Below are 23720 nucleotides of genomic sequence, written 5' to 3' on the forward strand. Positions count from 1 at the left end.
CCAGTTCTCCATCCTCCATTTTGACAAAAAAAAAGTCTCAGATTCATGCATTTCTGCTTGTTTTCTCATGAGTGGCAATAATATGTTCAAAGCCAATTAAAAACAAAAATCTGTACAATATAATTGGAAAACAATGGTGAGGAAGACAGTAAACTGCTAAATGTTTAAAATATTGAAGTACTGTCCTAAAACAGCACATTTATTTTGGTCATAGATCATCATAAAACACAGATTTTCTTAAACAAATGCAATAGATACCAAGAAATGGGAATTGGAAGGGAAACTGTAATTATTAATTTAGTAATTGTTGAGTACATCTATATACCCTACTGCAATTTTCGGAAACAGAACAAAACAAATATTAAAATAAAAAGCAAAAAGCAACGAAGTATATAATACAATATTGGAAAACATTTCATCTTTATTGTATACATTGCACAATTAAAGACATCTCAGTATTAAATAATGGCATTTAGCCCAAGAAGCATTTAAAGGCATAAAAAGACTTTAAAGAGTAATATCTCAAGGAATGAGAAGCTGATTGTGAAAGTATAGTGAATAGAAGAGAAAGGATCTCAAGCTGTGGTTTGTATGAATGTCAGATCCTACATGTAAGAGTGGTAACAACAGGACTCATCTGCAATGTGTACAGATGTGGATTATTGCTTTAGTTTCTTAATTGCTAAAGACAGGGACATTTTCTATGAATGATATATGTTTTAAAAAATCAGAAGGGAAAGAGGGAAGAGCAAGAAAAACGTAACAAAGAAAAGATAAGATGATGAAAATGAAACCAGTATAATAAAGAAAAAAAGGAGTATAGATAGTCCTCAATTTACAACTCTAATTGAGCCCAGAATTACCACCATAAGTCATTCTGATTATTAAGTGGGTCATCCTGTGACTGATTTGATTTTATGACATTTTTTGTAGCAATTGTTAAATGAATCTGCTGTCGTTAACTGAACCATTGTGGGCAACCAGCATTTTTTTACATAAACCATAAACCATGGTCACATGACCCTGGGATGCTACAAACATCTGGTTTCCAAATGCCCAAAATGCAATCACATGACTGATGGGGTGGCCACTGAAACTTTGAGTCCAGATCCTAAATAGTCAGGGACTATCTATAATTAGAGGGAAAGAAAGGGGAAAAATGGACAGAAATATAGACGGAAATGATCAATAAATCGGGTAGCTCAGAGGCAAGTAACTATGGGATGAGGGGGCTGTGATATATTGTCCCAACTCTACATGGATTGCAAAAGGTACTTGAATGACATAACAGTTTTTTAATTTTTAGGCTGGGAATGGGAGCATTTTGCCATAGTGATTCAAAAAATGCACACCAAAGACGAAACAAAAATCAGGCATTATACCTCTGAATTCTAGTAGCATGATGTTGGCATCCTGAGAGTTCATGTAGGTTGCCTGTCCTTGGAATGGCAAAATGGTGGTGAACATTTTTAATTCTTTTTCAGCATGCTTGCCACAATTCAAAATTTCAGAGTACCAATTACTAACTTTCCATGCCACAGCTAAAACATTAACATTTTTGTTTTAAAAATGCACAGCTCTCTTGATCTGGATCATTTAAGAAAAAAGAGAATGTACTATACCTTTGTCGTATTCCCTTTTCTCCTCTCGTTCATCCATTTGGACTGAAAGTATGAAATAACTGATAAGAGGAACCATAAGCTGCTAGGTAATAATGGACAGGAGAAATGATTTTCTTTTCCCTACTCACTCAGGAATGTTGCCTGATCTTTTGAAAGATTGACCTAATAGATGTCTGAGTTGTTGGAAAGAAATGTTGTACTTCAATGTTTGCTCACTTCTCTTTTTTCCCCTAAGGAGAAGACTAACTAAAGTATTAAAGATTTCATTAGCATTCTCAAATTATATTAATTCTTAAATTAAATTTTGAAAAAGTGTCAGATCAAAGCCAGGGATTGTCAACATTCTGTCTAGATTTGCAGGCCATTGCCCTGTAGTTATAGGAATCTATAGGGAGCATTTATTTGCTTTCACTGGGCATCCATGGTGGATTGAGTTCACCTGAGAATATGGCAAGTGACATTCACAGATGGCTTCCTTACTCACACATTGTGCCCGTGCAAAAGAACTGCCTAAGGCTATGGCTTTTGTGGCGTTAGAGATGGTGCAGAGAAATGCAGGTTGCAAAACTGTTGATATAAGTAGACTATGAATATCATGACCTTTAATAAAAGAAGTTGACATTTTGAACAGGAATCATGCCTCACAAATCTCTTGCAATCATTTCTAATGCCAATGAGGATTTATACTGAAAATCTATGAAAAAACAGTAATTCTTACTTTTCCTAAAATGGTGCTAAAGTGAGACGAGATCAGGATCATGCAGATTTATTTATTTATTTATATCCTGCCTTTTAGCATTTTTATAAATAACTCAAGGCAATGAAGACACAAAATAATTCTTCCTCCTCCTACTTACCCCACAATGGCCCTGTGAGGTGGATTGGGCTGAGAGAGAATGATTGTCCCAGAGTTGCCCAGTTGGCTTTCATGCCCAAGGCAGGACTAGAATTTAACACTCTCCTGGCTTCTAGCCTGGTGCTTTAATCATTAGACCAAACTGGCTCTTTTTGACTGGACTTCTAAGATTAATTACAGGCATCTCATCATATTAATTAAATTTAATCTCAACAACTTCCAACCATTGTTTATTATATGGTATGATTGTTACGATGATTATATAGTTGAAATAATATTCTTAAAACTGGACAGAATGCTAGATTGTAAAAAAATATAAAGAGAAACAGACATACAGTCAGGTCCATAAATATTGGGACATCGACACAATTCTAACATCTTTGGCTCTATACACCACCACAATGGAGTTGGAATGAAACAAACACAATGTGCGTTAACTGCAGACTGTCAGCTTTAATTTGAGGGTTTGTACATCCAACTCAGGTGAACGGTGTAGGACTTACAGCAGTTTGTATATGTGCCTCCCACTTGTTAAGGGACCAAAAGTAATGGGACAATTGGCTTCTCAGCTGTTCCATGGCCAGGTGTGTGATATTCCCTCATTACCCCAATTACAATGTGCAGATAAAAGGCCCAGAGTTCATTTCAAGTGTGCTATTTGCATTTGGAATCTGTTGCTGTCAACTCTCAAGATGAGATCCAAAGAGCTGTCACTATCAGTGAAGCAAGCCATCATTAGGCTGAAGAAACAAAACAGACCCATCAGAGAGATAGCAAGAACATTAGGCATGGCCAGAACAACTGTTTGAAACATTCTCAAAAAGAAGGAATGCACCGGTGAGCTCAGCAACACCAAAAGACCTGGGAGACCACGGAAAACAACTGTGGTGGATGACCGAAGAATTCTTTCCCTGGTGAAGAAAACACCCTTCACAACAGTTGGCCAGATCAAGAACACTCTCCAGGAGGTAGGTGTATGTGTGTCAAAGTCAACAATCAAGAGAAGACTTCACCAGAGTGAATACAGAGGGTTCACCACAAGATGTAAACCATTGGTGAGCCTCAAAAACAGGAAGGCCAGATTAGAGTGTGCCAAACAACATCTAACAAAGCCTTCACAGTTCTGGAACAAGATCCTATGGACAGATGAGACCAAGATCAACTTGTACCAGAGTGATGGGAAGAGAAGAGTATGGAGAAGGAAAGGAATTGCTCATGATCCTAAGCATACCACCTCATCAGTGAAGCATGGTGGTGGTAGTGTCATGGCGTGGGCATGTAGGGCTGCCAATGGAACTGGTTCTCTTGTATTTATTGATGATGTGACTGCTGACAAAAGCAGCAGGATGAATTCTGAAGTGTTTCGGGCAATATTATCTGCTCACATTCAGCCAAATGCTGCAGAACTCATTGGACGGAACTTCACAGTGCAGATGGACAATGACCCAAAGCATACTGCAAAAGCAACCAAAGAGTTTTTGAACGGACAGAAGTGGAATGTTATGCAATGGCCAAGTCAATCACCTGACCTGAATCCCATTGAGCATGCATTTCACTTGCTGAAGACAAAACTGAAGAGAAAATGCCCCAAGAACAAGCAGGAACTGAAGACAGTTGCAGTAGAGGCCTGGCAGAGCATCACCAGGGATGAAACCCAGCGTCTGGTGATGTCTATGCGTTCCAGACTTCAGGCTGTGATTGACTGCAAAGGATTTACAACCAAGTATTAAGAAGGGAAAGTTTGATTTATGATTATTATTCTGTCCCATTACTTTTGGTCCCTTAACAAGTGGGAGGCACATATGCAAACTGCTGTAAGTCCTACACCGTTCACCTGAGTTGGATGTACATACCCTCAAATTAAAGCTGACAGTCTGCAGTTAATGCACATTGTGTTTGTTTCATTCCAACTCCATTGTGGTGGTGTATAGAGCCAAAGATGTTAGAATTGTGTCGATGTCCCAATATTTATGGACCTGACTGTATCTGATTGCCCTGGATCATATTAGTTGGACTGTTCTTTAAAATATATATATAATCTACATTTTGTCCCCTTTGCTAGAGTTTAAATCTGATCCACTATCTCTTTTAAAATGAGACATATAAACATATCTAACAGGCAAATATATTTCAGAAACATTCTACTGTTGTTGTTTTGCTGAGGTTTCTTCTTAAAATAAGGCTGCCCAGCTCCTTTCAATTTCAGCCATATTAAAGCTTTCTTAAAGTGTGTGCAACACTTTTATGTCGCCTTCCCAGCAGTTTTCTGCTTTTTAAGGTTTCAAAAGGCCACCAGCATAGGATAGTGACCTTTTCTCTCCACTCTCAGTTAGGAGAACACTTTCATCGAAGTTGAGCTCATGGAGCAATGCATCAGTCTGTTGCTTTCAAACAACAGGGATTCCCATCTCCTTGTATAGCTAGTCTTGAGCATTTTATTCTCCATTATTAACTCTGTCATTCTGGAATAAAATAGAGCTTGAGCACTGGAATGCCCACTGGATTTTTAAACCATTTTAATTTTCTTTCTCATAAATATTTTATCATGAATGATGATGAAGGCTGGAGCATTTGGCAACTGCTTAATGAATGTCAGAGTAAGATAACAGAATAATACAGAATGCTGGAACTGCTTACGTATTTAAAACTTCTGTGTGGTAACATTTGGTAAAATAATTAATAGAGACTGGATTTAGGTTTAATTGATTTATCCTGTATTTATTCCCATCCGCTCAAGCTTTTGTTGCTGTTCTTGCTGTTTGTATTTAAAATATTTTGGGAAATGTGCATTCATTCACCATATAGAACTTTTTATATTTCAATATGGAATATACAGAGTTTTATATGTTGTTTTTCCTAAGGTAAACTTTTAAGATATGTTCCAGTCTTCCTGAAAATATGCTAGGTTGTGCAAGTTTTTAAACAGAGAATGGCATTTGTTAGAAAATTCAGTTCATTGGTACTCATTCATTTATATCAGAGGTGAACCAAAACTTTAGTATTATGGTCACTAACCAATGTCACAAATATTAATAATTTGTAGGGTTTTAATGCAATAGGTGAAGTTACAGACAGTAGACAAGCTATTTTTTTAATTTAAATATTCAGGTAGTGTAACCAAACTTAGATTTGCATGCTAAGTTATGTGTCTGTGTGTATTTGTTTAGAAGTTCCATGAGATGTTGGGTACTAGCACATACTGCTCATTATTATGGCTATTGCCTACAGTCTCTGTAGAAAATACAGTATAGAAAAGCATAGGCAAAACATGTGACCTAAGCATAATTTTCCAAGATATAACTTCTTCACATAAAAACTCCTCTTAATTGTGCCCTTGAAAATAACTGGGAGGAAAATATTAAAGTATTAGAGTAGAAAAGCTTTTTAAATTAATTATGTGCAATAAGTACCGGTATATCAAAGTACTTAGTTGCTTTGAAACTATTCTGTTGATTCTGTAATTCAGCACACTTCAACATTGGGTTGTGTTGAGTGTGGTATTCCATATACAGAGGATGGCAAGGCTACTCATAAATCAAAATGAGCAGATCGGTAGACAATATTTGTGGGTGAAAAATTAGTTTTAACAAAAATGTAAATGCAATAAGCTACATTTTGTTAAAACAATTTCTCCTTCCTTCCCTCCTTCCTTCCTTCCTTCCTTCCTTCCTTCCTTCCTTCCTTCCTTCCTTCCTTCCTTCCTTCCCTAGCTACCTAAAATTGTTGCTGGCTTCTCAGGGAATAAGTGGCAACTACCAGGTGGGGAGGAAGCGAGGAGTGCATGAAAGTAGGGGGAGGGAGTGGTACGTGGGTGCACGAGGTGTGCCATGTGGGTTGGGAATAGTGCATGTAAGAGATATCAGGTGGCTCAGATTTATTATTTATTTATTTATTTATTATATTTCTATACCGCCTTTCTCCCGTAGGACTCAAGGCGGTGTACAGTCAAGAAAAATATAGATACACAAACATCATAAAATTGTTAATTAAAATTATTATTATAACATAGTTTGGCCCAATTAAATAGAACCTAAAATTAGATAACATTTTAAAAACATTCACATGTTCATATGTTTAGCCCCGCCTGTTGGAACATCAGGGTTTTGAGGGCACGGCGGAAAGCACAGAGATCAGGGATATTTCGTATCTCAGGGGGCAGTTCATTCCAAAGGGTTGGAGCCCTCACAGAAAAGGCCCTCCCCCTGGGAGTCCTCAGTCGGCATAATTTGACTGACGGTACCCTGAGTAGTCCCTCCCTGTGAGAACGAACTGGTCGGTGGGAGGCTATTGGTAGCAAAAGACGGTCTCGTAGGTACCCAGGTCCTAAGCCATGGAGCACTTTAAAGGTGATAACTAACACCTTGAATCGCACCCGGAAGACCACCGGAAGCCAGTGCAGCTCGCGTAGGAGAGGTGTTACATGGGCGCAACGAGCTGCGCCCATAATCACCCGCGCGACTACATTCTGGACCAGTTGGACTCTCCGGGTGCTTTTCAAGGGGAGCCCCATGTAGAGAGCATTACAGTAGTCCATACGGGAGGTGACTAGGGCATGAGTGACTGTGCGCAAGGCGGCCCGATCCAGAAAGAGATGCAGCTGGTGGATCAGGCGAACCTGATAAAAGGCACCCCTGGCCACGGCCGTCAAATGATCTTCTAAAGATAGCCGTGAATCCAGGAGGACACCCAAGTTGCGGGCCCTCTCTGTGGGGAGCAAGATCTCATCCCCAATTGTCAGTGATGGTACCAGCTGACTATACCGGGATGCGGAAGCCACAGCCACTCGGTCTTGGAGGGGTTGAGTCTGAGCTTGTTTCTCCCCATCCAGATCCGCACAGCCAGATAATGGTGCATAGGGGTCCAGAAGAGGTGCTACATGGTCAGGAAGGTATGCAATGAATGATATGGATCAGGGATGATTAGGGAGTGAGCATGAGGTACTGCATGAGTCGGGGAAGGTGCACAGGGGGTGTATGGGAATACCCAAGAGGTGCTGAGCAGGTCAGGGAAGTCATGTGGAGGGAGCAGAGGAGGAATGTGTTCCTTCTCATTCCTCCATTCCTTCCTCCTTGTTCCTCCCTCTCCTTCTACCCTTCCTCCCTATTCTTCCTCCCTGTCACAACTTTCCCAAATTTCATTCCATTTGGAGTTATGGGTCCCAGAGTTTGGAGTCATTCTGTAAGTTAGCCAATTTGAGGCTAAATAATTTGTTGCCTTATGATGCACTGTTTTGCCAGTTAAAAGTTACGGGAATGAGTTTTAGTAGTATATAGATTTATGCGTACAGTATATTTTTCCACCAAATATTCAAAACCAAATAGTCATCTGAACTGAAGCATCTGGTTCTAAAAATCAACCTGTTCATTTGCCACTATGTTGCCAAAATGTTACAATTCTCCAGAAAGAATGGCATGATACTGGCTAAACATGCTTAAATGACTGATTGACCAATAGTTACAATTCCTACCTTTCCTAAAGATAGACATCAGCCAGACCCCCAATTTTAGAGTCAGGCAGATTTGTCAACATAAGTGAAAAGCAGACCCAACTATTCTAGCCATCAATCTGCATTACTCCTAATCAGTTCAAGGGATAAGCAATCATAGCCAGATCCCTTTCCAGATGATTGATATAGATATTTCTGGTTTTAACTGGTTAATTAATTTGTGGGTTTGTTTGTTTGTTTATTTTTCTGTCTGTCTGTCTGTCTGTCTGTCTGTCCCTCCTCCCTCCCTCCCTCCCTCTCTCTCATATATCTAAGTTGACATAGAAACCAGATATAAATGGAATCCATGAACCCTATATAAAGACCATAGGGGGAACCTCCCAAGCTGCCCCTGTTTGCAGAATTTACTCAAAGTGACTGTGCATTCAGCCACACTGGAGTTAGTCTAAAAACAGTTGTAAAGTGGTTGTTTCTCACTTATTTCCTGGTATGCAAGTGTAGACAGATAACTAGCCTCTATTTGAAGGTTTCTAGCAAAGCAAAAATCATGACTTCTCATGGAAGTTATTCCACTGACTGATACCTCACACAATGTGTAGCTTGAACATCCTTCTTTATAGTTGTGTCCCTGGTTTTGATTTTACTTGCTCTTTAGTGCAGTGGTGTAGAATAGCAATATATTATCCAAATAGAGGTCCACATAATTACATTTCATATTTTTGGCTTGATGAATTACCAACTTCATTAATATCTGGTGGATGCTGTTGAAATTCTCGATAATACACATTGTAATTTCCCATAAGTTAGGAAACCTGTGGTTAACTAGTTATCGAATCAATTTTTTCTGAATCTTTCCATTTTGGGGAATAATCTGTGAGAGCGTACATAGCTGAAAGAAATAAATATTTACTGTATAGTAATGTTTTAATGCTGTAATTAATGCAAAGACAGTTTGGTAGAAATGAATGTTCTAAAGCCTACATGGTGAAAGAGACACTATTAAGGCATATTGTACCAACTGTCTCCAGTGGAAATCTAAAGCAAAACTATTTTAATTTATATTTCTAGTTGCAATACACCCCTTCCCAAATTTTTCACAATGTATTCATATATCATTTACTGCTTTCCTCAACAAACTTTGGTTAGCAAACTCAACAGTGTGTATTTGGGACATGGAAACATTTAGCATTGCTATGACCTCCTAAATGTATCTTCATAATTAGGGAAGCAGAAAGAGAACTTCACGTATGAGTCATCTTTCCATCTGAGTTCAAGATTGGCTCATGACAATAATTTTCTTCAAATATCAAGCAGCTATGTTCTATGCTGATTCATCACATATACATATTGGGATTTTTCCCCCTTTGTTTTGTCAAATAAAGTAGCTCCATTTGCTGAACAATTGTCTACAAATAATTTACTATATGAAGTCCTCCTTCTCCCCTGTTATAGAGGAGTACTACATAGACATAGCCTTAAAAATACAGGTAGTCCTCAACTTACAGCCATTTGTTTAGTGACCGTTCAAAGTTATAGCGGCCTATGAAAAAAGCAATTTATGACCATTTTTCACACGACCATTACAGCATCCCTGTGTGGTCATGTGATCAAAATTTTGATGCTTGGCAACTGGTTCATATTTATGAGGTTGTGGTGTCCCAGGGTCATGGGACTACCTCTTGTGACCTTCTGACAAGCAAAGTCAATGAGGAAGCCAGATTTACTCAACAACCATGCTAGTAACTTAACAACCGCAGTGATTCACTTAACAACTGTGCCAAGAAAGATTGTAAAATGGGGTAGAAGGCAATAATTATCTCACTTAGCAACAGAAATTTTGGGCTCAATTGTGATCGTAAGTTGAGGACTATCTGTATGCAGAAGCCATGAGGAAAATGGCTTGAATTTAATCCAGGAAATCCAGAGGGTGTAAGAAATGAATTCAAGATTGTTCTGCTTTGCCTCTCTTTAGTTTAAGGGGGTGGGGAGAGAAATGTTGTCAGGCTATCATGATTCTGTTATAGCCTACAGTATATCAATAAATAAGACCGGGTCTTATTTTCTTTTGGGGGAAGTCATATTATTTTTTTCATGTATGGGAGGCCCACTTCTGCTTGCTTGCAGCATGGCAGGAGGCTGTGTAGCATTCCAGTGCCACCTCCATGAGGCGGGGGGGGTTGAGGTGGAGTTGCCCCATGCGCCCCACACCAGCTTATCTCAGAGCCCCTGCAGCCAGGCTACCCATGTCCCAAGACCTGCTTCACCTTGCAGTTGAGGTACCAGCATAACATTCAGCCTCCTGCTCTGTTGCAGCTGTGAGTAAGCAGAAGAAGTGGGCCAGTGGCCATGTGGGCTCCTGCTGCATATGGTTGCTGCTGCTGCTGCTGCTGTTGTAAGGCAGGTGTCGGGACATGGATGGCCTGGCTGTGGGGGCCCTGAGGTAAGCCGGTGCAGAGCTTGCCTCGCCTCATGGCCACGGTGCCACAAGCAACCAGACAGAATGGGCAGCTAGCCGGCTGTGCAGTCTCTTAAGTAAGGGTTATTTTGGGGGGTAGGACTTATATTAGGCACATACATAAAAACATGCTGGGGCTTATTTTCAGGATAGGTCTTATTTTCGGAAAAACAGGGATAATATCCTTTTTCTGACCTTTTCTATCTAAGAGCTGACATCTACCTTCTTCAAAGCTTTATCACTATTCCTCTACAGATAGTCCTCAAGTTATGGTCACAATGGAGCCTATCCATAATGGTCTTAACTTGTGATTACCGTAAATTGGTCACTCACATGACCAATCTTATTTTATAATCTTTTTTTCTGACTGTCATTAAGCATATACTGTTGCTAGGCGAATGGCACAGTCATTAAGCAAACCCATGTTTTGCTATTGGCTGGTTTTGCCAAAAACTAGAAGTAAATACCATAATAAAAATGCAGTCATTTCACTGCGGGATGCTACAAATGGCATGTGACCTGAGGGGGCAGCTGTTGGAAATTTAAAACCAGGACATAAGTATCCTCAAGGAGGTCCATTGTAGCTTCAGATGATCACTAAGTCACTGGTCATAACTTGATGACTATCTGTACATCAGTCTTTAGCCTTGAGAGAAGTTCTCAGTCCTAGTGTTCTGGAATGTCACCTTCAATATCTGAACAGATAAGGATATGCCAACATGTTGCTCTTATAGTTAACATTCTCAGTTCACAATGCTTATTCCTCTCCTTGTTTTATTTTGTATAAAAATAACATTTTGGATTCCTAATCCAATATAAATCCCACAGTACTATGAAAAAGCTAGAGAATCTTACTCAACACTGAACTTAGTAGTTTGGATATTTTTTTTTTCAGTCTTTGCTAAATCAAGTTATCCTGATCAACCCAGTGTTTGCAGATGTCACTAAAATAAAATTAATACAATAAACACTGCAGCTGTTAGATTTTGTATTATTGTAGAAAATAGAAGTAAATAACATTTTAAATATTAAATTGTTGTATGCATCACAATATCCCAATATATGTGTAGCAGTTTTCGATGTATATGAGAGGGAGAGACAGAATGTTCCTAGTATCTATATTATAATGCATATGCGGCTTGTTCTTATACTTCAAGCCAAAACTCTTTCATTTAACACACACAGCATGAGCATCTTCCAACCCAGTATTCTATTTTACGACACACATCTTAGAACCCTTCCTAATTGTACTATTGTATTTTGGGCTCACATTCAGAAAAGAAATGGAATTTCTAGCTCTGCCTTGGAGGTATGCTATGATCTATCCCATCTCATAATGTCCATCCTCCTTGTTGTCTAATTTTTGTCCTTTGTTGAATGCAATTCTTATGTCACCAAAATGTTGTATATCTACCTACTGTAGAAAGCTTGTTATTCTGTGAGGTTCAAACCCTCTACTAAGAATTGAATATATGGACCTTTTCATTTCATTTGACAATATATAGTGCATTAGTTTAGGAGGTATCCAGATCCAGATGCTTAGTCATTGTAGGAAGGTTTATATAGAAATTGTCAGAATTGTATATACAGATATCAATACATCATGTCCCCATGTACAGGGTTTTACATGACTTCTAGTCGAAGGTGGATTTTCCATTTTTTTAAACATAGTATATAACCTATGTTGTGTTTTCTGATACATTGATCTCCAGGAAACACCATGTAACTGGTTTTGTCCTATTTGGACATCAAAATGAATTGCCAGATGGCATCCCCCATAGATATTGTACCCGTATAATGGGTATAATACCCCAAGGAATAACTACTATCCATATCTGATGAGCCTCAGTACAATAAAACTGTTCGCATAGTGCCTCCTATTGATCAGTGTAGTTAAAAACAGGAATATACTGCACGTAGACACTTTTCAGTGTACCACAGTGAACCAGAAGAAATAGAAACTGGCCTTAATAATCCTTATGGTAAATGGAAGCCAAGAGAATTTAACTATTTAACAAAATGGATTCAAGAAAAGCGGATGATGTTGGGCTTATTTCAAAACAGCAATATTTTGATGATAAGAGTCACAAAAATAGTCTAACTTCATTAAGTTAGATGCCAGTTCAGTTTATACATCTATCTATCATATTAAGAATATGTAGATTCTCTATGTTCTGGTTTGTATATCCTCCCTCCTGTCTCTTTCAGAATATCATCCTAAATAAGCTTTTTTCCTTCTCCACCAATTTTTTCTTTTCCCTGCATTCCCTGTCCTTTTTCTCAGCATCATCTCAGAATTCTATTAGAATTAAATCTGCAGTGATTGACATGTTGTAATTGCTTCATCCTTGTGTAAGAGATGGCAGTATTTTGTCGCTCAGGCACCCAACCCTTGCAACAGAATAAATTCATATTATGATAGTTCACAGATGGTTAAATGCTTTGGGGGGGAAATCAAAACTAGTAACTTGAAAAACACATAAATGCTTTCTTTGAACAGTTGCAGACAAGCTTTATACATAAGAAAACAATGCATATGCTAATGTAAAATAGACTTAATTCTGTGTCATGGAGACAAGTCTAGTTAAGAGAAGACATTTGCTATTTAGATGATTCTACCATGAGTCAAATTCTTTGAACTTGATACCATTTGCTAATTACTATCTTTAAGGGGGGTTGCATTATGGAAAACATAGTTGTAGTCATAGAATTTATATACAAAATATGTACATAGAAGTGTGTCTTATCTTAAAGTAATTTGTTTTCATTGTTAGTTATAGCAATTGTTACTTATTTGGTGTAAGTAGTTAAGACACCAGACTATAAACCAAGAGGCTGTGAGTCGGGGTGGGCTTCAAAAATTTTAGCAAGGGGTTCTCTTCCCCGTTGCCGGGTGGGCATGGCCATGGTGGGTGTGGCCTAGTCGGCCTATTGCACCATGGCGGAGAGGGCATTTTTGCCCTCCCCGGGCTCTGGAGGCTTTCCTCGAGCCTCCAAGAGGGTGAAAACGGCCTCCCCAGGCTCCGGAGTCCCTCTGGAAACGGGCCCATTTCCAGCCTTCCCAAACTTCTGGCAGGCCCGTTTTTCGCCCTCCCCAAGCCTCCACGCACACCCAGTATTTACCTGCATCCAAAACAGGCCACATGGGGACTCCTGGGAGAGGAGGGGCCAACCAGGAGTGGGATTTGGAGTTTCTCCGAACTGCACAGAATCTTAGCTAGAGATTCTCCTGAACCCCTGTGAACCCCTAGCAGTCCGCCCCTGCTGTGAGTTCTATCCCACTTAGGCATTAATCCTAACCTTGGGGCCAGTCACTGTCTCAACTCTTGGAAGGAGGCAATAGCAAACCATTGATGAAACCTTGCCAAAAAAACTGCAGCAACTTGTTCAGGCAGTCAACAGGATCAAAACTGACATGAAGGAACAACAACAATTTGTATCATCATATTCTCCTTATTTTTTCCCGCAGCATTTTCCTAAAGTATATACTAAACAGCCATGGAGTTCCATCGCAACAGAAAACTTTAGCTATACATGTGTTGTACCCAAAATGGGTTCTAGCCTGGCATCAAAGCCAATAAAGATCACCAGATACGAGGAATGGCTTTTCCAGCTTCTTTTATTGGAGTACTCCAGCAAAAGGGTCTCAGCAGCTAAAGGAGCCAAGACCCTTGAATAATGCACAAGCACAAATTTTATACAGTTGTGATTAAGGAGGTTAACACCCTAAGAATCACACATTGGTTCCTTGACACGTTTCTTTTGATTAGATTCTTCAACTTTACCCTTCTTCTTCATACATTGCACGTTTATGTTAATAAAATTTCTTATCAAAAGAGGTGTGTCTTTTACTACTGGTATTATAATAAGCTAGAAGTTACTAAGGTTTATATATCTACCTGCCTTAGCTAGCATCCTTCTAGTGTATCCTTCTTACTTGTAAGTTTCTTGTTGCTAGGCAGTAGTGTCCCACCATTTGTTACACTCATCACAGCTGCAACTTTCTGTGTCAGCCATTCCTTTAACAAACTTTTCTAATTCCAACCTGAGTCCTTCATTTCCCACCTTTAGGTCTTTTTAAAGTTTTGACTGAAAAGAATCATTCAATAACTTAGTTTGGGATCAAATCCTTACAACTAATAATGGTAGGGAATAGAATAGAATAGAATAGAATAGAATAGAATAGAATAGAATAGAATAGAATAGAATAGAATAGAATAGAATAGAATAGAATAGAATAGAATAGAATAGAATAGAATAGAATGCAGGCTACTTCTGCATAGTTCGATTCTTTCCAACTCAAGGTTAACTCAGCCTTCCATCCTTCCAAGATCGGTTAAATGAGGACCCAGATTGGTGGGGGCAATATGCTGACTCTGTAAACCGCTTAGAGAGGGCTGTAAAGCACTGTGAAGCGGTATATAAATCTAAGTGCTATTGCTATTGCTGTCAAGTTGCAGATCTACATTACTAGGATGTAGGAATAAAGTGCAGGATAATATCAGCAACATGTTTCAGATGATGTCTGGTTTGGCAATACAAGAGTTGTTTGGTTTCTTTTTTCCTTCTGTTCAATCATGTCCAATTCTTGGAGAGTGCCTAGATAAGTCCCTACAGTTTTTCTTGGCAAGGTTCTTGAAAAGTGGCTACATATTCATTTATTTTTTATTAAAACTGTAAAGCTAAACAGATTAAAACATTAAAAATGAAAAAAACCTGGCATCAAGTCAAACGTCTAATGTGCGGTCATCTATCCCCAGTGTTTGAGAGGAAAGCGAGGTCTTCAAAGCTTTACAGAAGGCCAGGAGGATGGAGGCCTGCTGACCTTCAGGGGGCAGGAGGTGCCATAGGGCAGGCGCTTCTAGCTCCTAGCAGATGGCAATTGTTCTATGGAAGACTCTTCTTTGTTTTCCAAGACCAGTGACTGCGACTGGGCTCCATCAAAACAAGCCTTTAAAAAGAAAACTATTTTCAGGCTGTAACTGCTGAAATGCTATTAATGAAAATCTATTTTCAGGTTGTAGCTGTTGAAATGCTGAATGAGACAATACTGTTATGTGGCCTCGCATAGTTCCAAAAGAGTGGGAAAGCACGCCCCGTTCCTGTGTGATTTTTTTGGAGGCCCTGCAAGAGGAGAGCCCTTTCACATGACTGGGCCCTGCTCTCACTGGGCTTGTGCAGCCTCTGAAAATCATGTGAGAATGACTGCTCAATTTTCAGAGGCCTTAGAGGACTTGCGTGTCAGTAGAAATGACATGGCGTGTCACCTTTGACACATGTGTTATAGGTTAATCAACACCGCATTAGGCGCAACTCACAACATTGTACTAGACAGCTGCACAATACTTGAAATAAACATCTTTAACACGATTGGTGTTCATATCTTTAGTATATTGTAATGGGAAAAATTCAAATTTATCCCAAATAATTTACACAAATCTATCCACTTCTTGTTGTATACTCACAGTGTATAATTAATCTTTCATCATGCCATCTGCCACATTGAATGGTTTTTAATTGCAAAACTAATGTCTGAAAAATCCTTAAATCTCTGCCACTCTCAAAACGTAATGTTCAGATGTAGATTTCTACTCAATACGTCTGTAGGGAGGTGAAAAGCCTGCATTTGTTTATTGAAGCCCAGAGTGCCACTTACCCTTAATGGGCTTGGATTATGAATGTCACAATTTTGTTGTTGTTACAGATGGGGAACCCAAGGGGATTTTACCACAACCCATCCTCGGCCTGTCGTCAAAGTGAAACTTTTTACAGAAAGCACAGGGGTCCTGGCACTTGAAGATAAAGAGCTAGGAAGGGTGAGTGTTAACAGCTTTTTTACTAGTACTAGCAGTTACTAGACGGTAACTGCTATAAGCTTCTTTGTGAGCCCCATAAATATGTATTAGTTTCAGACTTGCAGTGAAAATTTGTAGATAACAAATTATTAATGAACTGTAACCAGAATGTATGGAGAATGGCAAGATGTTTGGTCTATGTAATTCATAAAAATAAAATAGAATTTGTCAGTAATTCATATTTACTTTATCTCTGAAATGGTGAACCTGGTACTTTCAGTATCAAAAGTAACGTACTTATTAAACGTAGATACTAACAGCTGGTTTTGAACTGTGCTTTATGCTTTATTCATTTTTTGTTTTTTTGCTAATGAGGATCTCAAAAATAAGAAATAAGCTAGCTAGCCTTCTCCAGATATGTTAGAATAGTAACTCGCAGATACTTTCTGAGAATTTGGGAGTTGTATGACTAAAACATCGGGAGAAGAAGTTGGGAAAAGTGAATCAAGATTATAGCTCCAGTTGTAACAAATTTGAGTTATTATGTGCTCAGTATCTATTCAGCAATATATTGGTGAGGGAAAGACAATAAAATGGAATTAATTGTCTTTTTTGACCCCTCCAAAATGCCACTGCATCTGGTATAGATTGTCCTTGTTTAATGACCACAATTGGGATCAGCAACTTGATCATTAAGTGAAAGGGTTGCTAAATGAAACCCTGACTGTGCTTATGATCTTAATTCAGCGTCTTTGCTTTACAGACCTATAAAGTCAGAAATACAAGGATTGGTTGTAAGGTTACGTTTTCATCATTGTGTAACTGCAAATAGTCACTAAATGAGTGAGTTGCTAAATGAGAACTACTCTGCTTCCCCCAAAATAAGCCCTAGCCTAATTTTTAAAGCATGCTCCTAATATAAGCCCTACCCCCAAAATAAGCCCTAGTTAAGGTTGCCATCAGTGGGGGGAGGGCACCACCAGAGGCAGCAAAGGCGCAGGGACCAACTATGTCCAGCAGCAGCAGCCTGCGCAACGCAGCGCAGGTTAGTTGATTACCTCTCCAAGCAACAAGCGGAGGCAGAGGTGTGGGGAGGCCCGCAATCCAGATGCACTGTGTGGGATGTGAGAAAGCTGAGGACCTGAGTGGCCGGCTGGCCGTAGGATGCTCGTCTTCGTGGGATGCAGGGGGGAAAGCCAAGAGACGTAAAATGAGCCTCCCATGGCTGCCTGCCCACTCCGTCCCACCGTCTCTCGGCTTGTCTGCTCTGCAGAAGAAGTGGGCTGGTGGCCACGTGGGGTCCTGACGATATGATGTCACCGAACTGGTTCTGCGCCCCCCACCCCTCTGCCCCACCAGTCCAGTTGCCTCTTGAAAAAAGCACCTTTGGGACAACCATGGCCTGGATCACTGAGAATCTCCTTAGGCATTGTCAACAGAAATTGCTTGCTTTTTCTCCCCTCACCCTCACCACCACCACCACCAGTGGAAAGAAAGGAAGAGATTTCAACTGAGTACTGTAAGATGTTTGTGTAGCATACCCATGGCTCCCAGGCCTAGACTGTGGTGCAGTTATGTTGCTTTCAATGTGAACAAGACAGTAAGCAAGTACTTGAGCATTCCAAAGGCCAGAAAAATGGTTAGAAGGCAAGCAAAAACTGAAAGTGTGTAACTAAGTAGCCTTGTCTCTTTCTAGCTGGAAAGCACACTGATCACTGATTTCCCAATTAAGGACCGCTTCGCTTAGCAGCAGAGCTGCCAATTTCTAAAGGGGTCATTGAACGAAAACTCCCTGGAGCCAGAAAGTTAAAGTATTGACATTAAGTTATGATCCTTTGCAGATCAGGCTTATTAAAAGAAAATTGGATAAAGCAAGTAACAATGTTAATGGAAAAGCCTCCAACACTTGATTTCAGCATTGAGGCGCATCATTATACAGAAGTAGACAATTCAGTATTTAAAGAAGATGCACATGATGGAACACATAAATCATACTTGGTTTGAAGGCAAATTCTTTGTGTGAGGCATTGTCAGTTTAGCAAGCAATATAGCCTGAATGAGATGTGGTGCTGGTTATCAGCTTGGCTGGCTTTAAAAAAAGGTTTGGATCGATTCATGAAAGTCATGTGGATCAATAACTATTAGCCTTGATGGCAGTGTGACTGCCTCTGAAAACCATCTGCTGGGAGACTACTGGGAGACTTCCTTGCGCAGTTAGTTGGCCACTGTGAGAACAGGCTGCTGGATAAGATGGGCCAGAGGTCCGATCCAGCAGGGCACTGCTTATGTTCAATTTGTTCCTTACTGTGTAATATCTGCTGTTCCCATATTCTCCAAAGCAAAAGAAGATTATTTAAAAGATACAACTATTACTGATTCTTTGGTTTCTTGAAGCAGAACAGAAAAAATAAAATCAGTATAACTGGTTAGGAGATTCTTATACAAATTAAGCTGCTCTATTGCTGGAATATCAAATGATTTGGATGGCTGTCACTGCAATATGGGCTTTTAATACTGAGAAATAACAGCCAATCTTGATTTTTTTATAGGCTGGAATTTTTTTTTGGCTTTCAATTGTATGCCAAATTGCATGAGAAGGTACAACTGCTTTATTGTATTCCTTAAATCTTTGCAAAAGTGATTGTAGATTTAAAATAACAACAACTCTGTCCAGAAGGTAGGAATTATGAATATTATCCATATATTCAAAACTGATAGCGATGCTACATTTCTATTGGGAATAACATCCTATTCTATGATGGAAGAGGTCATCATCTAGATTAATTTGTGCCTAAGTGTTTCATTGAAATGAATAAATAAATCCTTTGTGCTAGTACACTGGGACAAAGAACTTGTGGATTTGGAACACTAAAAGTGGTAGACATTCTTCTGTGTTAACTGACTTGTTACAGGTAGTCCTCGACTTGCAACTGTAATGGAGCCTTCCTATTATGGTCATAACTCATGACAGTTGTAAAGTGGATCATCACTTGACTGACCCAATTTTATGACCTTTTTTGCTGCGGTTGTTAAGGAACTGCCACAATCATAAAATGATTGTCAAGCCACAGAAAAATCAGGAAATCCAGGCAGTTCAAATGACTATAAAGATTTATTGTAAGCTTAAGCCCTCTACAAGAATCTGAACTACTAATGGTCAAAGCAATTTGGTGGTAAATGAGCAATGGTGAAATATACATTCATAAGGTTTTTTACAATGAGAAGGAGGACACGTGCGTGTGTGCCGTGTCGTGTTTCAGTAAGAAGTAAACAGGTGTGCTGCGCACTCCTATGCGTGGCACACACTCTCAAAACAATTCTTCTGTGCGGAGCGCATGCGTCTCATAATCACATCTCGACGCACTGTACTGAGCCTTGAGGAATCGTCATGTCAAATACAAATACGTCACATCCCACGCAACGGATAGGATCGGCATTGATCGAATACGGAGATTTACAGATTAGTTTTCAAATATCGAAAAGGAGGACATGTAGGAGGACACTTTTCAAGAGAGGACAGAACTTACAAAAGAAGGACTGTCCTCTCTAAAGGAGGACGATTGGTCACCTTAACCTTCATTATTTGGAATTTCAGTTCAGACAAGCCAGACTGCTTTAAACAGAAGTGCCAAAGCCAAATTCTGCATGCATCAATACTCCTCCACTTTGCTATATTAAATTACAATCTATTATCTAGCTTCTACACCAAATGTGTGATACTATTAAATATTAATAGTTAATATTAAATATTTCTTAATGTTTCAAAGACTAATTCTTTTACATCTGTTCCAAAGATTATTAATTCTTACATACACAGAACCATTTGCTTTTAAAGCTGTCTGATATTATATTCTAGTCAAAAGTATTCTAATCATTTTCTTAACTGAGAAAGCAAACTTAAAAATATTACTGTAAATGTCTACAGTATGTCTACATTTGCATCTCATGTAAAACCATGTGTTGTAGATGTAACCTCAAGCCAGACATTCACAATACTCTGGGCTGTTTGCCAGATGGTCTCTGATGTTCAGTTACATCCATGAGGGAGAAATGCTCTTTGTCACATACATACAGAGATTTACTCCAGTCTCTTCTATTCTGGAGATAAATCATTTGGGTCCTTTAAAAATAAAAAAAAGGCAGTATTGGAGAAGACAACCAAAGGAGCAGTTATGAATCAGGGCTGAAAAAAAGCCTAAGATTGTTTCATTCAACCTCTTATTAAAACTTAGACTTGCCAGGAATCTACAGAAGATCCAGGTAATTGAGAAAAATAGAGCGTCTGTTTTCTAGAGAATTTTAGTTTCGAAGATATAAGTAATACATTTACATAGGAATCTGAACTAGGATTAATATCTTTTCATATGCTATGTAAGTGTCTTTTTCTGGGTAGTTTTCTGTATAACCTGGGAAACCGAAGACTGTAATCAGAGTCTCGCATTCCAGGTTGAGCAGGAAAATGTTTTATTTATAATATTTTGGTGGGCTACCTTCCCGCAGAAAAAGAGTTTATTTGTAGCAAAACCCCATCGTGTGGTATGCCTGGATTATTGCATTCTCTTTTATTATTTTAAGCTTTATATTTTCTAAGTAAAGTTCTATTCTTTTTAAATCCTGAATAAGATTGTTCTCTCTCTCTTCTCCAAGGACAGGATGGAAAGGTTAAAACTGCCTCCATGTATGACCAGGAAGATACATTACTAAAATTGTTTTCATCTTTTAATTTCTAACCTATATATTTCAAAAAAAAGTAGAACAGGCAATTTTGTCACATTCTGAGGATAGAGGACACCAAAAAAGTTAGTGGGGAAAGAATATCAGATTGGTTGCTTTCCAGATAATAAGTTGTTACAGCAGCAACTACCAAGTTGCTATCCTAAATTGTAGCCAATGTAGTGGGATTGGGGAAGTTTCTGGGAAAGGAGTTTTGAGACTCCCAGTCTTCCATTGTTCGGATTCAGATGTTTCCACTATATACTCTGCACACATATTACATACATGCATGCATATATGCACATCATGTATGTGTGAGTGGAAGAAGCTCAAATAAAATCTTATTATCATTTATTATATCATGTGACCAAGAGCATGATTTTGGAAGCTTTTGATTCCACAAAATATAATGTCAGATACTTGGCAAGAGAATATAAGATGCTTACACTCTTTTTTTTTTACTTATACATCCAACAAACATTAAATCTATAGCGGTCTACATCACAATGCGAGAAGGGATTAAAATTGTCCCATTACATATATAGGGTAACCTACAAAAGTCTATTACATATACCAAGTGATATGCTTATCAACAGCTCGATTTGACATCCAATTATACCATTGACTCCAAGATATATAATAGTCTGTGTCCCCTCGTCCTTTCAGTATAGTAAGCCGATCTGATTCCACACAGTTTATTATCTTCTGTATTACTACTTGTTCGGGTGGGCTGACATCCATCTTCCAATATTAGGCCCATGCCAATCTTGCAGCTATTGTTATATGTAGCAACAGGTACCATGTCATTCTATTAACATTTTCGGGTCTTATCCCTAATAAAATACCTCAGGACGCAATTGTATACGCTGCCCAGATGCTTACACTCTTTAATCAGATTTACTAAAAGGAATTAGATTGGAGATATTTGACAGCTGGATACTTACATTGTAGCACCAATACTAGGGAGGGGACTTCCTAATTTTCTTGCTAAAGGCTACTAGATGATCAGGAGAAGTGACTATCTGTGATGACCTGGGGCGTGGCACAAAGGCAACACAGCCAGAGAATAAGTATGAGTCCCTTTATTAGCTTCAACTTTGCCCTGAACGTCCCTTTTACTCACCGGTCTGGAGAAAAACTCCCCCACAAACCTGTAACAGCCTTTGGCTGAAAATACTCCAGTCCAAGTGTTATAAGCAGAAAACTTCAAACTATAAATCCAACAAGGAAAGATAAGGTAATTAATCCGGCACGGCAAGCAAGATAAAACTACCTTAAAATCTGCCTTAAAAATATAGTTAGTCACTGGTGGGGAAAACGCAGATTGAGTAGTTCCTGCATAGGAGAACCGACACCACAACTGATTTAATACTCAAGTAGAACACTTGTAGCCTGAAGAATTATCTGGATGTAAGGGAAATCCTGAAAATCAACTATTTGTCTTCTAGACAATTGTTCTTTCGAAGAAGATCATGAAATCGAGATTTTTCATTTAGCTGATGAGTTCCGCAGCTGAGAAGCAGGGCTTACATCCAGTGTGGAACTGTGGAGTAGCCAGTTTATACAAACACTAAAACTGACCCCCCAGACACATACCCCACTCTTTCCATAACACTTTATATAGTTTAATATTTTTTAGTAGAAGAGATGTTTTCTTCTGAGGCACGTAAGTACTTCCTTTTGGAGATTTTCAGTATTTCTGTGACTATAACTTAAAATTTTGATGTGGATATTGGGCTTGTTTACTCAGAAAAAAACAAAAACAAAAGTCTGGACTATTGTTTGCTTGTTTGTTTCGATGAAGAAATGAGGAAATTTTTTAAATAGATGATTAAAACTTCTTTTTGGTAAATAGAATATATAATAGAATAGAATTCTTTATTGGACAAGTGTGATTGGATACACAAGGAATTTGTCTTGGTGCATACGCTCTCGGTGTACATAAAATGTGAGAGTACCAGGGGTGAAATGCTCCCGGTTCAGATCGGAACGCCCGATCCGGTAGCGATGGAGGCAGGAGAACAGGTACCAAAAATCCCTCCCCCCCCCATGCCCAGCTGAGCTGCACAATCATCAGAGGCTTTTTTTTTTACTTTTAAAAGCATTTTTTCTACAACCTCTTCAGCTGAAAAAATGCTTTTAAAAGTAAAAAAAAAAAGCCTCTGATGATCGCACAGCTCAGCTGGGATCTTCAAAGGCTTTTTTAAAAAACAAAACAAAACTTTTTTTTCTTTTAAATGCCTCTGATAATCCAAGCTGAGTTGCCTGATCAACAGAGGCTTTTGAAAGCATTTTTTACAGCGAAGAGATTGTAGAAAAAATGGTTTTAAAAGTTAAAAAAAAAAAAAAAAGTTGGCCACGCCCACCCAGTCACTTTGCCACGCCCACAGAACCGGTAGTAACAAATTTTAGATTTCACCACTGGAGAGTACTGCTTGTTTCTCTATCAACCCTTGCATTGATCAGAGTCCATCTATATTTGAAATTTACACTGAATTACAGTTTGAAAGAGAATTGTTATAAGGATCAAAGAAAGTCATAAATTATTATTTTTATATTTTTGTTCTCTTGGTTTCCTGCGATCAGTTTGCTTGTTCCTGGACCCCCCTCTTTTTTTCCTTTATTTTTTTTCCTGTTTCCTTGCATTTTATGTACTTTTCAAAAAGGGAGGGAGGGGAGGGAGGGAGGGAAAGAGAAGGAAGGAAGGAAGGAAGGAAGGAAGGAAGGAAGGAAAGAAAGAAAGAAAGAAAGAAAGAAAGAAAGAAAGAAAGAAAGAAAGAAAGAAAGAAAGAAAGAAAGACCAAATGCTCAAATATTTTCTATACATACATAT

The 23720-nt window shown here is 38.9% G+C and overlaps 1 protein-coding gene across 5 annotated transcripts in view; it reads left to right on the forward strand.

Annotated features, from left to right (window-relative positions):
* CADPS2 (calcium dependent secretion activator 2) overlaps nt 1-23720 on the forward strand; it is a 369911-nt gene that overhangs the window by 145768 nt on the left and 200423 nt on the right. For all 5 annotated transcript variants that reach the window (XM_070947809.1, XM_070947812.1, XM_070947808.1 and 2 more), the window contains exon 7: nt 16084-16195. In XM_070947809.1, the coding sequence (XP_070803910.1) occupies nt 16084-16195 (112 nt within the window). The remainder of the gene's footprint in view (nt 1-16083; nt 16196-23720) is intronic.

This window comes from Pituophis catenifer, unplaced genomic scaffold (assembly GCF_029215685.1).
Source record: "Pituophis catenifer annectens isolate HBS135680 unplaced genomic scaffold, rPitCat1.0.hap2 SCAF_7, whole genome shotgun sequence".
NCBI classification, from domain to species: Eukaryota; Metazoa; Chordata; class Lepidosauria; order Squamata; family Colubridae; genus Pituophis; species Pituophis catenifer.